General features: G+C 32.6%; 3 protein-coding genes and 1 long non-coding RNA gene across 5 annotated transcripts; 2 read left to right on the top strand and 2 right to left on the bottom strand.

Annotated features, from left to right (window-relative positions):
• On the bottom strand, positions 1–1,830 carry LOC132716815 (uncharacterized). The gene has a single exon (XM_060700152.1). The coding sequence runs from the start codon at positions 1,828–1,830 to the stop codon at positions 1–3; it is 1,830 nt and encodes a 609-aa protein (XP_060556135.1).
• Positions 1,831–3,008: 1,178 nt separating this feature from the next.
• Positions 3,009–6,972, bottom strand: LOC132716817 (uncharacterized). Its single transcript, XR_009623877.1, has 5 exons — positions 6,773–6,972; positions 6,325–6,471; positions 5,639–5,803; positions 5,000–5,299; positions 3,009–3,102 (listed from the first exon to the last, which is right to left on the bottom strand). It is a non-coding gene; the product is annotated as an uncharacterized LOC132716817 (long non-coding RNA).
• A 3,951-nt stretch (positions 6,973–10,923) lies between these two features.
• On the top strand, positions 10,924–24,127 carry LOC132716824 (cartilage intermediate layer protein 1-like). 2 transcript variants are annotated; one of them, XM_060700164.1, is made up of 8 exons: positions 10,924–11,356; positions 14,488–14,598; positions 14,714–14,878; positions 19,393–19,557; positions 19,769–20,067; positions 20,291–20,399; positions 20,796–20,953; positions 21,130–24,127. In XM_060700164.1, exons 5-8 carry the CDS (start codon positions 20,055–20,057, stop codon positions 23,337–23,339), a joined length of 2,490 nt encoding a protein of 829 aa, XP_060556147.1. In that variant the 5' UTR covers positions 10,924–11,356; positions 14,488–14,598; positions 14,714–14,878; positions 19,393–19,557; positions 19,769–20,054; the 3' UTR covers positions 23,340–24,127. The 2 variants fall into 2 exon arrangements, with proteins under 2 accessions (XP_060556147.1, XP_060556148.1); XM_060700165.1 differs by having other exon boundaries at positions 14,485–14,598.
• Positions 13,245–19,998, top strand: LOC132716814 (A disintegrin and metalloproteinase with thrombospondin motifs adt-2-like). The gene is made up of 5 exons (XM_060700151.1): positions 13,245–13,254; positions 14,714–14,878; positions 16,914–17,027; positions 19,393–19,557; positions 19,769–19,998. The coding sequence occupies exons 1-5, from the start codon at positions 13,245–13,247 to the stop codon at positions 19,996–19,998; spliced, it is 684 nt and encodes a 227-aa protein (XP_060556134.1).
• Positions 24,128–24,469: the final 342 nt, after the last annotated feature.

The following is a 24,469-nucleotide window of genomic DNA, read 5'->3' as shown; positions in this document are numbered from 1 at the left end:
TTACGGACAATGGAATGTAACAGCCACGCCAATATCAGGATTGTCAGTCGAATAGACAGCTTTTCCGGAGCGGCATTTACCTTTTGAATCCGCTGTTGCAGATTCGATGTCGCCACTTGATGTTGTTGACGAATAAATACCAAATGTAGGAGTATATGAAGTAGGAGCGTAAAATGAGAAATTTCCGGAATTTGTATTGTTAGTACTAATATCTGGAAAGTTGTCTATAAGCGTCTGACTAAATGATTTGACTGAGCACGAATGTTTCATATCAATGCCGACCCTTGTAAAGTCGTATTGTCCAGGCGATGCATGCTCATCGATTGTTCCGCTACATTTATACTCAATGCAAATGGTTGATGACTGAAATATAATTGCCTCCCGAATACCGAGAATCACATTTGTGATGTTTACATTGGTTCCTCCAAAACTTATGACACGTACTATTATGTTTTTATCAGTTTGCATAATTATCTTAACTTTCACAAAGCAAACCCTATATCCTTCAACGCGTTTTTGATACCAAACACGCTGACTTACTCGTTGTAAATCTTTAGAATCATTCGAATTAACATCTAAAAATGATCTAAAAGTGTATATATTTTCATCAAAGCCATTGAAAAAGAATTTAAAATGATTGGTATCGCTTGCTAAGCATGCCGATTCAGAATCGAAAAATGGACCATCTTTGGTGTTCTTAAATAAGATTTCGAGATGCGTATTATCACTAGAAACAGCATACTGAAGTAATGCTTGCTTTTGTTCATCTAAACCAGTGTCATCAACGAACTTTGGGTTTGCTGGATGAAGAAACTCTTCAGAATGTGTTTCAATATTACTGACCCACATTTCAATATAACCTTTAGTATTGTCACAGATTGTTTCGAAGCAAGATGAACTTGGTGACATCGTATTACTTAATGTCTTTGAGAAGCCAGTGGAAATATGTACTGTTTGTAGATAAAACTGGTATCGGTTATCTACTATTTCGATTGTAAATGTCGAGTGTTGGAACACATGAGTCTTAAAAAAGCATGTTGAATTCACAGATATAGATCGGCCTATTGTTAACCAAGAGTTAAGTCTCATGGAATCTATAAATCCGAAAGTGTCATTTGTTATGGGTAATAATTCATATGAACCAAACGCTGTGTTTAATTTATATAAAGACCACTCTTTCGTATCATATAATTCTGTTTGAGGAAGTACAGTAATATTTTTGATAACAGAAACAACTTTTCTTGTATTTGCATCGAAAGCAGTGATATGAAATGAACCAAAACTTTCTATAGGATTTAATTCACCAAGTTCATTTACATAACTTAATCTCCCAGGCATAACATCTATATCGGCAATTGTTTTTGTATCAAGACAGGAAATGTATAGATCCACCAATCCTGTTTGTATTTCAAATAAAGAATTAGCAAATGAATATTTTTGAAGATGTAACTCAGCAATTGAGCCGTCAGATTCGTTTGATAATTTACCAATGTGTATAACATGTTCCTTTGACGGATCAATCTGAACGGTCTTTATCACATCAACAACGTATATAGTTGTGTAAACTGTTCCAGCGCTCGTTTCAGGTAAGTCAATAAATTTTGTCGTAGTTCGGCCGCTTTGATTTTGTACGCTAAGAACAAGTTTTCGAACTTTCTTACTAACAAATATATTAAATGACCCTTTACTATTTGTATATGTTTTGAAATCTCCATTTAGATACACTTCGAAATATTTTGCTAATCCTTTTGACGGATATATGAAAACGGTACCAATAATTTTGATGTTTCTGGTTTGGCTCATTGCACATCCGCATGCAAGTACTTTCATTACCGGTAATTTGAAACCTTTACATGGAATGTCATATATTTTGAAATCAGAAACAGAGCAACAATTTTGAGAGTCATCTGTACATGTATTTTGTTCATGGCTTTTGTTCCTGGTAGGGCATAACTTTGGGTTACAGTGTCCAACTTCTAGGACAGAAGAATTTGTGTCATTACCAAAGCAGTCTGATGGTAGTTTCATTTTCTTTGACTCAAAAGCATTTTCGCAGAATTCGGCTGGAGAATCTGTAAATCAAATCCAACATTTTAAATAAAAAATATCCAAGTTTTTTGTAAGTGTTTTGTAATTCAGTGTATATAGCTAATAGTTTCAGAAACCACAGCTGAACTTGATGCGAAATCTAATGTTTCCTCTTTTTGATTTGATTTATTTTCAAAATTGCTTTTCATTTGTCAATATTAACAATTAAATCTTCATATTTTCTTTCCTTCTTTTGCCGTTGATTCTTTCTTGATGAATGTGTTTATATAAGTGTTGAAGTTGGTCAGTCATAGATATAGAGAGTATTGAATGAGTGTAGATTTAAGAACGAGTTTAATAACAGTATATTGAGATAGCCTCTGGCTATAGTTGATAAAAACATAATATTACCTTGCACATCGAGAATCACTCCCTGTGACTTAACCGAGCCATATGCATCGTTCACACGACAGCTGTATTTTCCTTTATCAAATTTGCTCAGGTTCGTCAGAAAAATCATTGTACCATTAGGATACATTTCTTCGTCTAAAACGATTGAATCTTTAAACCTTCAAAATACAAATAAGTTGTCGGATTTCTGTTAAGTGTACTCTTATGATAAAAGCAGAGTAAATTGTTTAAATGTTTAAATTACAAATACAAGTGATTTATTGATAAACTGTTAATAATCTTTCAATTTTGTCTTATTTAAGATCAAACATACCACCTATAATAAGAACTAAAACACTGCACTATATTCTCTAAGATTTATTTATTTATTTATTTATTCTGTTTAGTGCTTTCCGGAGATTCATCAAGATACGTGCTAGAAGTAATCATGAATAGAATCAATAAAAGATATCATTGCAGATAAAATTGAATACATACATTATATACATAGATCGATGTAGACATTAATTAAACAGTTTTTAATGATTGAAAAAAGTGAACGACGTGAAATATTACCATTCATAGTATGTATATTCGAAGCTCTTGATGCTGAGCAGCACAGCGTTACATTGTCGCCAACCACTCTTGATTTTGTATGAGGCTCCATCGTAATGTAAGGTAGTTCTTAAAAAAGGTAAAAAAATATCACAAATATATGAGCCGCGCCATGACAAAACCAACGTAATGCGTTTGTGACCAGCATGAATCCAGACCAGCTTGCGCATCTGCGCAGTCTGATCAGCATCCACGCTGTTCGCTGTCAGTTTTTCCACTTGTAATAGAGATGGTAAGCGAACAGCGGATGCGCAGGCTGGTCTGAATCCATGCTGGTCGCAAACCCACTATGTTGGTTTTGTCGTGACGCGGCTCATATAGTAAAGCATTAATGTGAACAAAAAGACAAACACGGTTAAACGTACTACATTTATAATTATGTTTCGATTGATGAGTGTAGATTTAAGAACGAGTTTAATAAAATAACCTTCATCATCATCATAACCAATTTTTTACTTTCATTATTATGATTATCATTACATGTACGAGGGCTGTTCGAAAAGAATTGCTTATTGTCCTCTATCACGTGATCCACATGGGGCACGATAAATGTACATGTTAGACTAAGTGTAAGACATACAATTTGCCATTTAAATACACACAGTCATTAAACACCGTAGTAAAAATGGTTGGTAGAAGAGTCGACAAAAAAGATGAATTACGGGCTTACATCAAAGCTCGCTCAAAACTGGGTTGCTCTTTGAAGCAGTTGATGACTGAACTCTCTACTGCTTATGGACCTTCTTGTGTGTCTTATGACACAGTTAGGCGATGGAAAAAGAAATTTGAGTCTTGTGTAGAGTGCATCAAAAATGCACCAAAATCAGGTAGGCCAAAATCTGTATCTCGTAACGAAATCGTTTCCAAAATAAAGGATATCATTGAAGGGAAGGATATGCCAGATTTACAGTTCGTGATATTGCACGAAAGGTAGGCATATCACTATCAATGGTTCACTTTATTTTGAAGAAGCATTTGAAAGTAAAAAATACTTCTGCTAGATAGGTGTCATAACTGTTGACCGATGAGCAAAAGAGGCAACGGGTGAAGGTGGCCAAAAAGCTGCTTCAAATGTTTCCAAAATATGGCAAAAACAGTTTGCCTTTGTCGTCACAGGTGATGAAACTCGTGTCCATTATTTTGAGCCTGTCAGAAAAGTTAGCAAAAAATCTGGGCCACTAAACACAACAAAAGCCCAATAATTGCCAAACGGTCTGTGAGTGCAAAGAAGGTTTTGTATGCAATTTTCTTCTCTGGTGGAGGAGTCGCAATAAAAGTGCCGATGAAAAAGGGCAAAAGTATCACTGGGAAGTACTACAAAGACGTAGTACTTAAAAAACAGAAAAAGTATTATAAGAAACGAGCTCTTTTACTGGTTTTAAGCATATCCGTCTTCTACATGACAATGCCCCCGCTCATACCTCCGCACTAGTTTCGGCGTTTTTGATAAAAGAAAAAGTAACTGTTTTGCCTCACCCCCCCGTATTCTCCAAACCTTGCCCCATGTGATTTCATTTTGTTTCCGAAATTGAAATCCTTCCTTGCTGGGCGGAAATACAAGTCCCGACAGGCACTTGGATCTGCCATTTATCAGTACCTTATTACTGTGCCCAAATCAGCGTACCATGACGCCTTCAAGAAGTGGATACATCGGCTGAAACTTTGCATTTCTAGCCACTGGGAGTACTTAGAGGGCAGAAATGAACACTTTTGAGCTAACATGAAATGTGAAGTCTCCAGATAGAAAGAAGCAATACATTTCGATTACATCCCTCGTATTAAACTGTTGTTGTTGCTAGTGGTTGTGGTGGTATAGGTGTTGTTGTTACAACCTTTGTGTGATTCTACTGATATTTACTCATGATTCTACTGATATTTACTCATTTTTTTATTTATTTAGATTTTTTTTTATTTTCTTCATTCATTTTAGGCGGGGATGTGGGTGGTGATTGTTAAAATTATATACCTGCTTTTTCCAGTGTTATATTCGTTGTTGCAGAGTCAATTTCAACAAATCTATCAACAAATCCTTCTTTAGAAAAACGTATGACAGCATAAAGGCACACATTGGAAAGGTTAAATTGCCCAAGATTGTCAGTTGCTGTTAATATGCTGCCTATAAAATTGCTTTTATAAAGACGTACATTATGTAATGGTGCATAGTGTCCATTATGCGCTGATACAACTTGTCCCGACAGTATCTGACTGCAGAAGCACATGTTACATTCCGTATTCAACTTGCCAGATTTGCATGTCATCGAGCAATCTAAAAATCCAAAAATATTGGGAAAACAAATCCGTATCTAATACATCTCAGAGTCTCAGAAATGTTTTGCATAAGTAATTATACAAGGTACACTTCATGTCTTTGAGAAATATTTTGATTATTTTATCCTTGTAGGTATTTAATTCTTCTAACTAATCCTTCTGATGAGAATTGTTTGTGCATCTTCTGAGGTGCATCTTCTCCCTTTAATTTGGTTTTTGCATGTCTTGGATATAAACATATCCATTATTTGAAAAACATGTGACTTGAGCGTTTATTCTTTAAAAAAAAATAGAAAAAAAAGAAATTAGTCTATATTTTTAATGAAAGAACGACTACCTGGACATGCACCGTAGCTGCAAGTTTTCTCGTTTGTACTTTTTCCTACACAGTCAATATCTGCTGCATTATTTTGTGAACATGTTCTTGAGCGTCTCTGGAGACCTTTTCCGCAAGACGTATCGCAACTTGTCCATGGTGTCCATTTAGACCAACTTCCATACACTAAAAATATATATAAATATATACACGATTTCGGCCATCAAGTCAAGCAATGTGCATGTAGTTTATTTTGCGTACAAATAATGAAGAGTAAAAGAGCTTCTTCGGTAATGTTTTAGTTGAGTTTATAAAATTATTATCCGTTAAGTGTTCAAAACTGTTAAGTTGCATGCAAAAGTGTGTTCCAAAAATTGATCAGACAGGTGAATTATGCTATGATGAGGTAACATAAATACATGAATAAAAAGGATATATAAATATGTATAAATTCTTATCTATCACTCAGTACAATTCTTAAATGATGCAAGAAAAAGCAAATTGCGTTATTCATAGTAGCTTTATTAGAAAACAGGTTCTGCTCAACTTTAAACTAATTTTGTACAGTGAAATTATAATTGATTTATTTTTACATTTTTATTTAGAAAAAAGGTGATCTCTCGGATGCAGTGAAACAAAAATATTAATTGAAAATTGAACACTCGCTTTGACTGACTTTTGTTCACTAATTCACATTCACATTTTACCTGGGCACTGGTTTTCGGAACATCGTTGTATTTCTTTGAAGTTGCCGTTTCAGTCAAATATCTGATAGCATGACCTATGTCTTTCTCGAATACCTCCTCCACAAGTTGATGAACATATCGTTCACATGGTCCATGGCAGCCAATGCCCTGGCGTGACAGAAAGCATTCTATATAACATATCAAGCGAGTTTCTCTATTTTACTTTGCATTTATATTTCTTCCTATAATTTCACGTCTTTCTTATTGTTATGAATGAATTCAGAGCTAATTTCATATACCTTAAAGTTGACGGTCTTATGCCTCTCTTAATTGCCTCTAACTTATACACTTGCAAAGAAGAAAAAATTATTTTCTGTGCTCGCAAGGATTTTTGCAAAACTGAGAAGGAAGATATAATGTACATGTACATAAAATAAATATTTCTTATGAAATAAGAAGGCTTAGTTACCGCTAGATATAGCCGTAGATGATGAGAGCGCCCCAGTGGTAGCCAACTGTTTTGGATTTGCAACGGTTGAAGTTTGCGACTGTGTTGAAGTTGTTAAGGATACTAATTGAGAAGTAGTAAAATCGGTGACTACATTTTCATTATTCTCTTTACTTCTACTGTCTAAAATAAACATGATAAGCTCAAAAATGATGGTGTAAAGGTTCAAATAGTACAAAGCAAACCATTGGGTGAAAAGCGTGAAAAGCCTTGATCAACATAATAATAAACTAAACATAGTAATAACTGTTACCTAGCGATTAGTATGCACTATTATATTCTTTTGTACGCGATTAGCAAAACGATATCGCACATATACAAGAATAGCGTTTTTGTCTTTCGTTGTTTTATTTACACACTTAAGCAATACTTCGGAAAATAAGATATTTTATATATGGCATGGTATAAATGACTGTAATAAATTCGACATAATTTCAAAAATTATATTAACTCTTCAAAAACTATAATTATTGGTTACTATCAATGATTGTAATAAATTCGACATGATTTCGAAAATCCTAATTTTGTCCATCTTAAAATTATAATTATTGGCTATTGATCTATATAAATTATGTACTTTATTCGATTGTCTCGACTCTCGAACGATAGCATTGACAAACGTCAGTTTATTTAAAACAATGTAAAAAATTTATAAACGAAGCAAGGATTTTTCAATATTAGCCAAGAGTTTTGACAAATGTAAAAACATATCAACATTTTCTCTGAATAGGTTGTTTACAAAATACTTGTTTAAAGTCCAGTTATTTTAGACTAAAATGGCCAAATTTAGAAAAACTTGCAAAAGAATATATTTGTATGTTTTTATGCATTATATTATGTGAAGAATAACATGATAAGGCTTTATCGTGTTTTGCTTCGGCTTAAAGTTGTTTAAGGTAGGGAGAAACGTAATGGAATCCGACCTTCTTCCGGACAGGACCACGTACCGGACCTTTTATCTTATTCGTTAATCTGAATTATACTTAATCATTTCAGCCATATTTATTCTTCCCTGTGAAATGTACCTTAGTATTTCCGCATAGAGTGCATATAAGTGGGATTTAAAGCCACTATGGGGTATAATTAATTTGCAACCGAGGTTTGAGAAGCGTGATCACAAGAACGTAATGAATTATACATCTTTGACGAATAAAGTATACGAAAATAAATTTTGTATAAGTCTTTGATTTTGTTAACGGCAAAAATATCTCTATCTTGTCTTATTGAAAAAAATACAATGAAAGTTTTTAATGCTACTCTTTTAGCTTATTGTATATTTGATACTGTCAAAATAGTGTGAACAGTTTTTATTTATAATTAGAGATGATATTTGACAAGCAAAAGATGAAATAACCAGAATTATTTTGCTTAAGATGAGGTTGGATGAGATGAAATATTTATCATTTAGCGTCGTTTTCTCTTGTATATTAACGGGCATGATTCCAGGTTTGTTATAAATATAGAAACCAAGAAAAGGCCGATATAAGAGGCATATCAATGCAGCGGGTGCAGATGTATGTTTCTGAAAACAAACATCATATATACTTAATTAATTACCACCAGTATCTGTTAGATATGTTCTTTTCCGATAGATGGTCGCCTGGTATGAAATATAATTTACTCATTGCGACACGCTTTCGGGCCTCATTTAACGTAATAATCACATCGGTCAAGAACATGAAAAGTGTATAGCTTACAATAAAGATCGTGAACCAATATTTATTCCGAAAATATTTCATATTTCTATTATTATTTGTTTGTTAACCAGACTAAAAATGTTCGATTTTGCCCGGTACTTGGTCGGAATCTAGTTTATGGCTTATTAAATGAAAACAAATAATTAGAGATTAAAATAAAATCCTAAAAGGAAACCCAAAACGACAAAATTGAATATAATTGGGTATCTAATTGAAAAAACTCACCAAAGATTTCACTTTTATCATAATCGCCGCGAGTAATAAGCAAAGAAACTGTAAGAACTACAATTGTTAATATGACACCAGTTAATCCAATCCATTTTTGATGTCGACATTTGCATTCAGGTTTAATCCTAGAGGTTTGAAACGTGTCAAGAGAAGGCTCTATGTTTTCATAGACAATGTCATTTGGTGGTGCAAGAGATGCATAAGCACTATCGTCTGTATGTGTGACATTTAATGTTTCATAATCATCTGATGCTGTTGTGTAACCATCATTATATATCCATTTTAGCTCGTATTGTTTATCCGTGTTCTTTTCCATAATCGACTTACATAAAATCTTAAGTTCGCTTTTAAATTAATTGATTGAATGAACAAAACATTACAATACAGGGAAAATATACTGCTATACTATCGCATTTTTACCAAACTACAATGCACGAAACAAAAGCAAAACTAGGCCGATGTAACATAACAAAGTTGAAACGGTTGAAAACTTTATAACGATGAGCTAATTTATGTTCAATAGTAGTAAATGCAAACTAACATTCACGCTTAAGCAGAATATAGCATTGAACGATTCTTAAAGACCATTCAACAAGAAATTATTGTAGTATAACTATTATTGTAGTATAACTGATCTATTTAGTTTCCCTATATGCGTGGATGAAGTTTTTTCATTTGCATACTGTATAATCAGCACGTTTATATACGTTACCTATTTTTTAACCCTGAAACAAAGCTTTTTTTTTGGGGGGGGGGGGGGGGGTATGTAGCAGTCATCCGGTGGTCGGTTGGTTGGTGGGTCTGTCCAGCGGTCCGTTGCATTTTCCTTGTTCGGACATAACTTGAAGACTAATGGTTGGAATTCAATACAACTTCATACAATGATCAGAAGCGTTACCTGAAATTCAGTAGTTAATTTATATGACCATTTACCTACAACGTCAAGTCGCGGTACATTTTGTATTATCATTATTCAAGCATTTATAGCATCGGTTTGTAACATAATGGATTAACGTGTTGTAATAATAGTTTGTAGAAAATGTTTGAGCCACCCGTAATATGTGATATTATACAGTGTCTTTTATTCTCTTTTTGTTAGCATAATATCTTTAACAGACAGACAGACAGACAGGCAGAAAATTTTATAGACGTAAACAGTACAGTTTTTTTAACCTTTGGACGCGGAAGCTAGAAATGGCTTTGATCAAGTCAAAAGATATAAAACTACATTGTGACAGTTGCGTGTGTATTACCCATTAGGTATTCAAAAGACAGATATGATGTTTAATGGTTAAAATTATTGTCGCAAATAACCTAAAATCACATTGCCAAATTCAGATAAAAACCTATGTCTAAATCTGTTTATAAATGTGGATATATTTCACACTTTTCATGTTTAAAATTAAAATACAGATCACAGGTTTTAAATATTTGCACAAAATATTATTTTCATAGAAAATAATCCTTTATTTGTTTTGTATTAACAAAATGTAATCCTTTATTTGTTTTGTATTAACAAAATGTAAAAAAATATTGTATACCAATTATAAACAATTTTGTTGTTTTTTCATTTTTAGTTTCTTTGTTATGTAAGTCAATTATTATATATTTTATCTATTTGTACCGGAGTTATGTCTACCAAAGTTTGAGACGATATTGAATTAACTGTAACAGTAGTAATCAATATCTGGATTTGAGAAATTATAATATATCTAATGTTTGAAAGTGAAGTTCAACATCATAAGTAAATTTTCAAAATATTTTCATAAAAGTAATATATGTCTACTTATTAAAAATATCTATTTAGACGTGCAGATAACCTGGTGTAGACTGGCGGGGAAGTAATTCATAAAGCGCTAACGGGGGTATTTCTAAATTTGCGAAAGATTTGTGTATGGCATAGTTACAAGGTGTATAATAAAATAAAATATATACATTTAATGATTAAACCAAATAGAATTAATAAAAACAAATTGTTAAAACAAGATAAGGTACATACCTTAAAAAAATTCAATCTCTTTCGAGGTAAAGTTCAATGATATGGCATGTAATATTGGACAAAAGCCAATCGCCAGCTAGGCAATAAATTATCTTGGTTTTATAATAACATTTTTTGAATTTACAGTTTGTGTCATTGTTTATTTTCCAAACTTAACCATATGTTTTGCACATGCGCAGTAGTATCCTAGGCTGCTCAAATTAAAAGAGTAGCAGGATAGCAGGTTAAAGTTTGATTGATAGATTATTTCTCTAGCTATAGTATTCACGTCTGAACTGAAGAAATGTGATTGGTACATAAAATTATTCATTTCGGTTTAAAGAATATCGCAAATTGCTTTAACATTCATTTGTAAGAAGAGAAACGAGATGGATCAAAGTTGGGCAAATAGAAATAAAAGGTATAGGATGACAAGGGGCAATTCGATTGCTTCTCTAGAAAAAGGGAATTCGTTTACCAGTATAAACGCACAAAATGGCTTGACAACAGTAAAAAAAGCTCCGGCTGTTCCGTTTAAATTTGTTATTGCGTTGATAGTGGTTGGAGTCATCGCGGTGGGGACAATTGTTACACTTGTTGTTGTACTAACATCAAAAGACGATGACGGAGAAAAAACAACAGGTCATAATAATTTATTTTTTAATTGGCAAAAATATTTAAGTAATATGTATTCTGTTTTTTTAGAGAATAAAATTCAACTGTCTCTTCATTAAAATGTTTTCATGTTGATTAAAAATTATGATCTACTTAAATAAGGATATTTTCATTTCACATGGTAACGTTCAATTATTATAATTATATAAACACTTTATTCAGATCTGAATACTTAAGTGTTCTTAAATCCAAATGAGCTGATTTGTTGTGCAATTACAATATCAATTGTTATTTGCATATAACATGTGCTTTGGCATTAGAAGTCTATTATTAAATGCTTTTTAACATTTACTGTTTTATGTATTATATACAATTATGAGTTGATGAGGTGAGTATCCAAGTCTATAAACCTTGCTAATGTGATATTCACCGATACCAATGGCAAGTTCCATAGTCTTGGATATTCACCAAAATACTTTGTTTGTTGGTTTGTTTTGTTGGCTTTAATGGCATATAACTGGTCATACAATAACTGTTTTATTACAAGGCAAAATCAAACTCTCCATTATGGAAACTGTTTCAAATTTGTCCGATTGCCTTTTACACACATCTTAACAATCGTTTAAAAGCGGATGGAAAACGCTAAAGTTATCTACCCTTTTTCGGCATTTGAATCGAAAAGGAGTCGTCAATTTTTTATGTAACGTTGTTTTTATTGGTTACTACTGTTTATTCCTTTAACCCATTAACGATTGGTTTTCAACTAAAAGGTGGTTAAATTCAGTGCCACTTTTACCCTTATCCTGCTGTACAACTAAGTGCTAGTGCGGTTAAACGTTCATTTCTGACATGTGTAAATCAATTAATTACCATGACCTTGTACCGAAAAACCAATTATCTTCATGGATGTAACATAATTTCTCATTAAAATGATTCAAGAAGGGTGTCTATATTACCCCAAGCGAATAAAGCGAGTATGATACTTGCATGTGTAGACGCGTCCTTATAAGACACTGATAACACCGGTTTGACACAAAACATGTGCCCCGGAGGTGTTATAATGTTGTTATTTTTGCTATTTTCTTACTTGAGGGGAGTGTTGTTTTTTGTTATTTTTGGTTCAGTGTACATGACCTGTGAATAATCAGTGAATGTTTACAATGTCTTAAGGTCTCAAAAGACGGTAGTTTTTGAAGTACAACACCAATTAAAACTAAGATGTACAGACAAATCTTAATGTGTGAAAGCTACTATTCTTGAATTCGGAAACCTTATGTCTAGATGTAAGGGATAGGACATGTTCTATTTTGAAATATTGTCGTACCGATTTCTACAGACCTCCCACAATAACAAGTAACATATTACCAAATTATCTCCTGATAATAGGTGTAATGAATGAAATTCCAGAACAATTGGGGATGAAAGGTAAACATAGTAGTAAGATGGAGTAAAAATGATGTTGAAAATCTCTTCAGGAGACCCAAAGTTGTGTTATGTTCGAATCCAAAATTGTTCCGAAAATGATTATGTCACATTATTGAACTGTTCTCTGATCAGGGGAGGTAGTTTGTAGGCGTCCGGATAGCTCAGTCAGTAGAACTGCAGTATGGTATTCCGAGGGTCCCATGTTTGAGTCTCGGTCAGGCTGCACATTAAAAAAAATATTTTTTTTAAAAATGGAGGTGTTTCAATCATTACTCATGGAGAGAAAAAAAATTAATGAGTAAAGTATGTAAGAGGTCAATTGGGAGGGAAACCTGAAATGATTCCTACAATGCAGAATTACCGTCTGAATGCAAGTGTTGTATTGCTTTGAAAATTGTACAGCTGATCTCTAATTAGTGTTGTACGACTAAATCCTCTTGTCTGTTGAGGCCTTTAGTGTAACACTAAATTTATTAATATTGTTACAAACATGAATCCAGGTATAGAAGCTGAAATAAAAAGGTTTAAATGTATCTTTATATATGTATTTAAAATAGCTTAATAGTTCTCGGAAACAAAATCGTAAGAAAAAATGCTTTTGATAGTAAATTGAAAGACATGAGTTGAGAGTGCGTGATTGTCGTAACCGATGAATGAATTGTGTAGTGTCTATTGGAATAGCTTTAACGGCTGATATTCATATCCTTATGACCAAGACATTTGACGGAAAGGCTACAGTTAATAGTTTACGATGTGCAAACAACCTTTTAAATCAAACAACCTTTTTCTTTTTAAACAACCTTTTAATGTCGTATATTACACATTTATCTCAATTGTTAGTTTTATTGTTGTAACATCTATATTTGACAATAATTGTATCAAAAGTTGATTATTGCTTAATGGTATAGTAATTAAAAAGGATTATATAATTATCTCTATATCAAGACAAATAAAGATTCATAGGGCGGTTCTGGATCGCGAAAAAAACTCGTACCATACACAAATTTTTAACGAAACTACATATTGACCATCGAATGTTGTGTAGATTCAATTGCATTTCAAAAACCGATAACTCGTAAATTGGTATGTTTCTTGTAATTAGACAATCACTTTATACTCATACTTAGCAACAACCTTTTTGGACAAGACATCTTGAGCTTTAAATGACTTTGACCGTTGTAATTATTTTGTTATTTATGTACGGATGTGATTCATATGTGGACAAAACAACAATTGTGACCAAACAGACATGTGGAATAACTTAGATATGTCATTAACCTTTTAATGACTTGACTGTCAAATGAAGAATTTTGATTATATTTTCAAAAATTTCATTTATTATGGAAAGCATTCATACTTTGACAAAACAACAATTCTGACTGAACTAAAATTTTAAAAAGGAAAAACACAATTTCCTTTTTTAAGATTTGTTTTAAATGTTTATTTGTTTGCTCTTAGAAAAAGTAGCGTGGCTTTTCTTAAAATAAAAACGTACATTATTAAATTTAACGCTATTATTAATTCATTTATTACTTTGCCACCATATGTTACGTTTTGTTATTTTACTAACATCCGATATATTCTGAAAACGACAGTATCTAGCGCAAATGCGTAAATAAATGTTGATTATATGATAGGCTGTGTTGTGTATGTTTAATTGTAAAAAAGGATTAATAATTATCTGGCTGGACTATCCACAATTATCTATAAAAATATATAAATTTCCATAGCAGGCGCCCCAGACGGGAAAACTACAAGTCGAATACTAACCACTATTACCACTACAACGGCCCCACCAAATAATGTTTCAACGACAACAACAATATCTAGAAACACAACATCGGGTAAGTCATATTCAAATATTTGCATGTAATTAAAACTTTATCAAGTAACCCTTTTCGTTAAATTGTTAATGTTTCTTGAGTAATAAGACAATCCACTTTATGACTCATACTTCAGGGCCTGTAGATGATGTGTGGGGTCTTTGGGGATATTGGACAGAGTGTACCTCAACATGCGACTCTGGAATTCATAAACGATACCGAAACTGCAATGCACAAGACTCAACAGATTGTCTTGGAGATTACATAGAGACTGAAGTGTGCGTAAAAACTGCTTGTCCAGGTACTTAATGACCTTATTTACTATGTACTAATCAATATCATTTAATTTAAGATTCTGGGTGTGTTCCATTATAAATTTTTTTTAACAATTAACATAATATTATATTTTTGAAATGAAACAACTTAAAAGATCTTTATATCTATACAAAGGTGTCAACAAATATTTCTATTAATACGGTCTATTCAATAAGTCATGTTTGTGAACTGTCCTGAATTATTTTCTATTTAACTTTAAAATCATGATATAATTTGACGCACGACGCGAGAAAAACGGTCTTAATGGCACGCCAATAAATGTGCACTACAGCGATTTAAATGACGTCACTCTTCTTGCGTAAACACATGTTAACACGGAAATGCTTTTTATCGTGCGTAATTGAAGTTTTTAAAGTTTACCTACGTCGGAATTTTGAAGAAAGTTTAAAAGATGAGGAGTTTGAAGTAAGTATTTATAAAGTGTATTTTTATAGAATTTAAAGGGGTACTTAGACAAATTAATGACAAAAATAGTAAATTGGTGTTATTTACTCAAATCATGCCACAATGTCATTCTCTAAAGTCCTAGCATGAATTTCTGTATAAATACTATATATTTTTGGCTTGAAGCGTAATTATATTTTCATATATTGAACGAAATTAAGACGACGACAGAGTCAATGAGTAGTTTAAAAACAAATCATATAACTGGAACCCCTCTGGAAATTACAATTACAAAAAATGTACAGATATTCTGGATATTGTTAGATTGAAATAAGTATTAGTCATTCATTTGACGTTTTCATAGTTCTCTATAACAGCTATTTTGAAGTCTAAATGCTATAACCTGACCCACATGGGTCAAGTTGGGAAACCACCATTTTATTCTTTATACAGAGAAAAGTTTTGGTCCTCTGACTGCTTAGTGTTTTCATTTCGAGGACATTTATAGACTATTGAAAGAAAAATTCAAATCGTAGGAATGATAATTTTGCCTGTAATTCCCTACACTAAAGAATTGAAAAGCATTAACTAGTGCACTATGTTACCTATTCAGGTGATATCATGATTTTTTTACCGTTATTATAAAGATCGTTGCTTTAATAAGGTTCAAAAACGCTGTTTTACCTCAATCTTCAAGGATCATTACGCTCAATGTGTCTGGGTGAGTTCATTGGACTACATATTTAAAAAGATTGACTATTATATTGGCCATTGAACAATAGTTGATTAGGATAAAATAGGATAAATTACCTGAAATATAAAAGGCCTGCCCCACTCTTTTTATCAACGGAGCATTAACGACATATTCCGAAGGATATCTATAGAAATGTTTGTGATTCATGTGGGTTATTGACTATTCACGTGAATATTATCTATAATTAAAAATTGAAACCTATTATGGAAAAATCTCAAGTTGTTTTGACTTTGACCTTTTCACCCACCATTTATACTTGGAAAGGCATAATGTCACTTTAATTATGTTTAACTATTGGTCTCTGTTTTGTTATTTCATAGGTAATGAGGGTATACGGTGTAGTGTTGCCACACGTGAAACTGAAGAAAAGTTTGTCCCTTCAGTCAGAATGTCAGTTTGCTTCTCTTATTTTCTCACCAGATGGGCCCAATATACTTTTTAACCCTGCGTAAAATCCAGACTGGATGACATCCTCCAACAATTCAACTTCCTAAATGACCAAGGTCAAACGGACCTGACGCTGTGCTGTCGATGGTAGACTGGACATTGCAGAATCAAGTTAATCAGACTCCTGCCTTGTTGATACACTCGGTTTTTATAGCAAACTATTTACAATGATATAATGGTCAAACGGTTTGTAATAGTACCTATTATGGCTAAACTATCATACAAACATTCATTACTTATTTTCTTACTTACTTCTAGGTACTCGGCAATCTAAATTAATTTTTACGGTCTCATCTGATTTTCTTAATGACAAAATATGTATCATAAACACTGTAGTTTTGTTAAAAAGCATATATATTTTTTTCTTAGGTAAAGATTTTTCATATTTTGAAATGATTTTTAATTTTCTTTTTAGGACATGCGCAGTGTGTAGTTGATGTGCAATTTGAACATCTAAAGATTAAATTCCGTAGAAAAATTACAACAGCTAGCCGATGTTATAGAGAAATCGTCTACAACAAACAGCGCTGTATGTTACTCAGTGGTCAAACCCTTTCTAGATATTTTTCAAGTATAAGGTAAACTATCTTTATCGCATTCAAATGAAAATGTTTTAAATGAAAATATTGTTAACTTTAAAGTCGGAGTTGCTGTACCATAGAAAGAGAAAATATCTTATACATGAAAGTGTGAGGGTGTATTGTTTCTATTAATCGTTTACCAGTAACTCTAATTTACTTTACTTACCTTTTTATAATAGCATGAAGTTAAAAATGTCCATACCGTATAATTAGAACGTATTCATGGTCCTTAAAGATTTATTTAAGCCGAATCTTTTAACATTAAATAAATTTTATATCATTCCTTCTATAATTAAATTATATTTATAGGTAGTTTATTTTAAAAACTGATAAAAACAGTATGTAAAGTTTAGTCACGTGACCATGTTTACGGAGCTGTCCAAATTGTTCCATTTTTGAACTATTTTTTTTAATGTGCACAGAATAACATTTAATATTGTTGATTTATAGAGGCATATTAGGAAATAAGTTTGTAACAGTTGTCATTACAGATATTTATCATTTTCTCTTGATAGTAAATTCCAGCACATTCGGTTCCAGACGGACACACTGGGTGTGGTGGTGGCCAGAATGATACCCGAAAGCGAGAAACAGTTGATTCAAGTCTCAAAGTAACCAGGACTCCGGTTCAGTTCAGGTGTCCGTCCATGAGTTATTACGCCTCGGGGTGTCAAAAGAGCGCAATAGATATTTGGTGCGAAGCGTGCGAGCGATCGTTACATCTTATTATCAATGATATAGGTGCACTGTTTTAACAGTTTAATGATTACACATATTTCAAACAACTTGTTTCTATGTTCATCATACGGCATTATTGAATTGTTTTACAATTTTCTACACTGTTATGTTCTAAAGAATAACAAAGTAAGTGTAGAATTTTGAAATTAACTATTTACATGTATTTATTATTTTTCATAGTCGTAAAGACATTAAACGTTGAAATACGTAGACTTATATTATTGTTCGTTTCTTTCTTTGTATTGGGTATATACTTAACAATTTGTCTGCTGACTGGATGATTCAACCTATGCCATCAGTGCATACAAAAACCCACCAAAACACCTGTGCCCTCTGATAGTGGTCTGCAATAATTGCTTTCAGTCAGTGCATAAAAAAAATCCAGTAAAGATGTTGAATGGTTTTATCCAGATTGAAGATATTTATCATGGTTATGTTAAACATACAAATGATTAGCCGTGTATGACACGCACGTTCGTGTTGTTATTACGTTGCTAAGCAACGAATAATAGTCGCAATTAGCGAGAAGCCCCATATTTACATAACTTTATTACTAATCTATCGCCGTTGCTTTCTATTCTTTTATTTAAATGATTTGAATGATTTCTTTGCAAAAAATTGGTTAGTTGCTAATGTGAAGCAAAACCTGTCTGATTTATTTCTAAATGACTAGTATTGTACAGAATCGAGTAAATGTAAAAATTATAAATTATTTTATTGTGGAAATAGCATACACATGACAAGAATAATATTAATACAATTCATCTTAACAAAATTCCATTTCGAACTCTATTTAACAAATACACCAAAAAACTTACTAAGATATGTAACAACAAACAGCAGCCTTCCTGTAGAAACCTGAAGTTGGAATGGTATAGATTTAAATTTACGTAAATGTACACTTTGTAACAGCTCCAGAAGTATTGGAGATGAATTCCATTATCTCTTTGAATGCAATGAATTATCTGAACTAAGAAACAGAATGTTAGATCGTAATTATGTACGAATTTTATTTGCTTTAAAATCTATTATGATTATAAATATAAGTCATTGTAATGAATATAGTAATTTTTGTTTATTTGTTAAGGAAATAATCAAAAAATTTGAAAATAGATTTCTACATATTTGTTCATCATGTCCTTGAAAATGTGTGTCCTGTTCCATTTTGTTAAGATGAATTGTATTAATATTATTATTTTCATTTGTATGCTATGCCTTTTTATGTTATGTATGCTTATATGCTATAGCTCATTGTCATGTGTGTACATGAATTGAGTTCTGAAATAAACTTTGAAACTTACTTTTTACAGTTAGATCAAACTTAAGATAAATAAAATTGGCGTTTTAAAATTCTTCAATTTATAAACGTCAACGCCCGACGTCATTTGTTAATAAAGTGTTCAAATGTATGACGTTCTTTAAATAGGTATATCTCAATAAATAACCTTTTGATTTAAAATAGTTTTCTCTATCTTTTCAGAAAGAAAATCTCTACAAAAATTAGATAAAAACCAAATTTCGAAAAAAATGTCATTAAAACCTGTTTTTTCGCGTCGTGCGTCATTTATTTTGCAGTGTTTGGGAAGTGGACAACGTGGGCATCTTGGGAAAGTTGTGATAGGACCTGTGGCAGTGGTACTCAGTCAAGAAGGCGATCTTGTTCTAAGATTGATTCATCTGACATTAACTGTATTGGTTTAAGTTTACAAAATAAAGCATGCGCTGAATGGGAATGTCCAGGTTTGTTTATCCTACATTAGTGATAAAATTGAGAGTTCTTTTCCCAACGATTTCTAAGTTATACGTGATTTTTAGAATTTAGACACCTAAGAATACTGGGTTGTTCTATTGTAAATGTTGTAAATATGAAAGGTTTACCAAAAAATGGTAGAAACAATAAGATTTTTCTTAACATATATTTAATGCAAAATACTTTTTGATAATGTTGTAGATTGTAGCAAAGCATGCATCGTCGGAACATTAAACGATGACTGTGATACATGTGAGTGTGGCGGTGAAGTAATAAATGGTAGGGTGTGCGTTGTCGATACAGGGAACCCAATAGGCAATGCCAAATTTTTTTCAAGTACAGCACCGACCAAACTTCTGGGCAAAGCAACTCAACTGGTTTCTTTACACTGGAAAATTTGTGTGCGCAAACACGGAATTATTAGTAACTAGAATCCGGATTCGTTGATCAAATCGTTTTTATCAATAGTGACTACTTGATAGTCAACATGACAAAACAAAGTAATTCTTATTATCTATACTTTTATTGTACTCATTAAATAAACATATTTTCTTCCTTTGTAAAACAGGGAAAACATTTCTTTGAACAATAAAGTATATCTAGTCATACGATTTAAATATATTCTTAACACTGCGGATTTATCTGGTGATAAATTTCCATCTCTAAGAATATATTATTTATAATCGATAGATTAATTATTCAATTAACAATTTTGTTTTAAAGTTTTGCCTTACTTAACGGAAACGCCACAAACAAAATACAGATTAAAGGGTGAAGATGCTACGCTATGTTGTCAAGCTATAGCAAATCCACCTATCGATTATTACGAGTGGTAATGCTTTTTATTCATTTTTATTCATATTATATATTTACTTTTAATTCAAATAGTGAAATACAGAATCCCTAAAGAAAGCCCAACACGACAAAATTGAAAAAGTTGCAGGCTCGGTTTGATTGAGCCTGTTTATAACCACAAACAACACACTTGTTCTTTCATTTTAAATAAAATAAATGTATCTTCATAATAATTCTGATATGCCTAACAAAACAAAATATTGCCTTTTTATTTTCTTTCTGTTTTATCTCTGAATTTGTCTAATTCATTTTTCATTGGTTTCTGTACAGCTGTCATAATTTTGTTTATAATATTTCCATTTACAATAAATAGTATGTGTAGCGTTACGTGTGAAAATTACAGCAGTGTTATAAAGTGATGTTTATTTAACAGGTTTAAAGATGGTCAAATTCTTAACGAGAGCTTAAATCAAGAGGGTAATAAATTAAGTTTGACAAGCTTAACAACATTTGATAGCGGCAGTTACCAATGTAGAGCTAACAGTGCTGCTGGAGCTATAATGTCTCCTGTAGCAACAATGAACATAAAAGGTTAGCAGGAAGTTCTTTAAATTTTACTGCTTTGAAACAATGTATTAATTTACATTATGTTTCCATATCTAAATTGTGTTAATGTGACAAAACAGAGATAAAAGAATAAAAAATGATAGTTATAACTTTCACTAGTAAAAGGAATCGTTGTTCTATGTTTAATCTTTGCATTGTAGAGGGGTCTGACGAGTTTTGTTCCGATGCCCTCCAGCAGAAAACAATCGCTTTACCTGATGATTGTATCCAATCCAGAACAAACACTGCAACATATGAAGTAGGGGAATGCATACCAAAGCGTTGTAGGGGCCACAATACCACCGACAATGGGTCATGCCGTGAGGACATCACAACATGCTGTACAACAGGCGAAGCTGACCTTGAAAAAGTTCAATGTTCAGGCTATGAACTTGAGGTTGTTGTTGTAAAATCGTGTAGTTGTGGCACATGTGTATCAGATTCTCTTACAATTTCGGGATCAGCTTTTGGCGTGAAAGATGGATCCCCTCTTAGATTTGGCGAAGTTTGGTTAAATGGTGTTTTTCAAACCTACACAAGTACATCAGGTGGGTTCAATATTGATGTTTCCAAAGCTTCTCCAAGGATAACATTAAACTTAAAAGATGTTTATTTCAAGCAGTTTCTACCGGCCGTGAAGGTAATCGACATCAATGATCAAATGGGTGGAGTGCTTCGAATAGACATTCCCATGATTAAATCATCAGAACCAGTGCAAATTGATTCATCAGTTGACAACACTTTGGCTGCAGGTTCTTCTGAAAATAACGAAAGCACGTCAATTATTCAAATTTTGGTTCCAGCTAACGCATTTTACTATTCAAATGGCACACAGTATAGTGGAACAGTTGATGCAAGTCTAACTTTTCTTGATCCAACCAATTCATCTGTACTAGAAAACATGCCAGGAACATTTGAAATTGTTGACGAAGAAGGGCAACTTGCTGATCTAGATTCTCTTGGTGTCTTCAGCCTTTACTTTGAAGATTCATCTGGAGAACCTTTGGTTTTAAATAAAGTAGTCGATTTTTACGTTCCTCTTGAAGCAGTTCAAGACGAAGACATTCTAGGGGAAATAAAATTATGGATGATTAACACTGAAACTGGAGTTTGGGAGTATGTAACGCAAGAAACTGGATCAACCAGAAGAAGAAGGCAAATAAATACTGCTCGTTGGATTGGAGAACTCGACTTGTCTACCATATCTCAAGCCTGGTTCAATTATGATAGGATAAGAAGAAGATCGACCGCCTGTTTCTTCAAAGTAAGACTTTTCGTTGACGCGACAACCTTAGCGACTGTTACATATACGAGGAAATATATTAACGTACACACCCATATTCTTAATGGTAATTTATTAACAACTGTAAAAAGTTACATGCGCTACCCTGAAAGCGAATGCATGACAGGAATTTGCGAAGGAAATAATGCGTTTATATCTCTTTTCTACTACGGACGAAAAGGTACCGATCATCTCTTTGCTGGGACTCCCGCATTAGAACAATCTAGCCACTATTATCAAATAATAGATGAAGAAAAGGTTTTAAACATTCAAATGTCTGTATCGGAAGATGGACCATTTTTTAGAAACGAAGCTCAATGCAAAGCCTCAAGCAAAGACGAAAAACACTTAAAGTTTCATTACGGACAGACAAATGAAATATTTACCTACATGAAATTTTTTGAGTTGCCAGGTCCAGGATCAAATATAGATTTCCTTATTCGTAACAGTCAAAGAACCTGGTATCCTGCTCGAGTTCCAGAGGGTTACAGAATCTGTTTAATGAAAGTTCGAATTATGTTTCAATCAACCATATATTTGTCTCCCGGTCAATTTATCAAATTAAAAGCAACAAGTTATGGTGGCACATACAGTGAAACCGAAAATTTTATTTTTGGTATCCGAGAGTACGCACTTTCAAATTTAGTAGACACGACATTTTGCATTGAATATAAATGCAGTGGAACAATTGATCCTGTGTTTGATGAGCAATTTGATTATACAAGAGTTGCTTTGCATCTTATCTATCCTGAAAGCGGTATTACTAGTGAAATAACAACTGAAGCCGATTTTGTGTCATCCTTTACTGACCTGGGCAATGTCGCCCAACTTGGGGAAGTCGATGGTCGATACGATATGAAAGCACCTACAGTATACACACCTGAAATTGGCTTATACTCAGCAACATCCGATCGATTAGATATCGATAGCGCCACAAACACAGCTGAAGGGGAGTGTCGCTCGGGTATACCCCATAATCTTGATGACGACAATCCGGATATCGGTGTCGCTGTAACATTCACTTTAACAGGAGAAAACAACTGTAATAATTGGTGGTTTTTTTTGGGGAGTTTTTCCTGCTTTGGTTGAAATAAAATGTAACAATACAGTAATATACTCAACATATAAAGTATTAACCTATTTCTTGACTTTATATAAGTAGTTACCATGCTTGATATTTCTTATAAATTAATCACTAATTCATATGGCAAACAATTCAAATCAAGTATGTTTGGAGATATGTATGACAGAACATTGATCAGTACCAAGTGGCTAAGAATTAATGTTCTTAAAGGGATTTTTCTATTTGTATATTTAAATGGTTCATTATCATTTGTGATAACATATTATTTACATGTTAATAATCTTGTTGTTTTTGTTTTGCTTATATATTGAATGTGTTAAACAGCTTTTTTATGTTAATTAAGTATTTATTCATTTTTTAAATGTTTAACTCGAATATTTCACTTTCTAAAATAGTGAAATGCACTGAACGTCTTATTGATACTGACATTGTGTCAAAATATACTTTTAGATTTCCTACTTTTTTGCATAATTGGGGCTATTACAATAATTTAAACAATTAAGATGATTTTGATTTTGAAATAGATAACTTGCGATATTAATCGAACTGATGTCTATTTCACAGTTGATGAAACTCTCGAGAGCACATTACCATGTGAATTATTTTATTGACCGTAATCATTGTCATGGCTCACACTTTAGCAAGACGACCACAACTATCATAAGTTAAGAAAATACTTCACAATCGGCATTTCAATTAAATTTTATTTATTTTGATTGTAATGAAAACTCTTTTATAACAATATATTAAACCTTTTTTCTTTTCAAATGTGGTTTATAAACTTCGTTTATTCTTTACGTCACGGTATTTTTTGTTATTTGTTTAAGAGGCCATAAGTCTACTTTTTGAGGCATACAGCATGTTAAGCATTCAACTTCTTTAGAATTGGACAGAGTATTTACAGCTTTAAATTACATCGACGAACCAAATGGAAGATATCATGACTGACAGTCTTTAAGTTATCAAATAACAGGCCTATAGGAACTCAAAAATCATGTTTAAGAAAATTGTTGGCCCTACTGGTGTTTGAACAAGTGTCTTTTAGAAATACATAGCGAGAGAAAACAAACAATTGACTCGCGTGTAACGATGTGTGAAATTAAAAGCCTGTTTTTCGGACATTGTGTATTTCTTT

Source organism: Ruditapes philippinarum, unplaced genomic scaffold, assembly GCF_026571515.1.
Source record: "Ruditapes philippinarum isolate M1 unplaced genomic scaffold, ASM2657151v2 ctg638_1_1_1_1, whole genome shotgun sequence".
In the NCBI taxonomy this organism is placed as follows: domain Eukaryota; kingdom Metazoa; phylum Mollusca; class Bivalvia; order Venerida; family Veneridae; genus Ruditapes; species Ruditapes philippinarum.
Note: the sequence above shows the minus strand (reverse complement) of the source record. Positions and strands in the feature narration are given on the sequence as shown.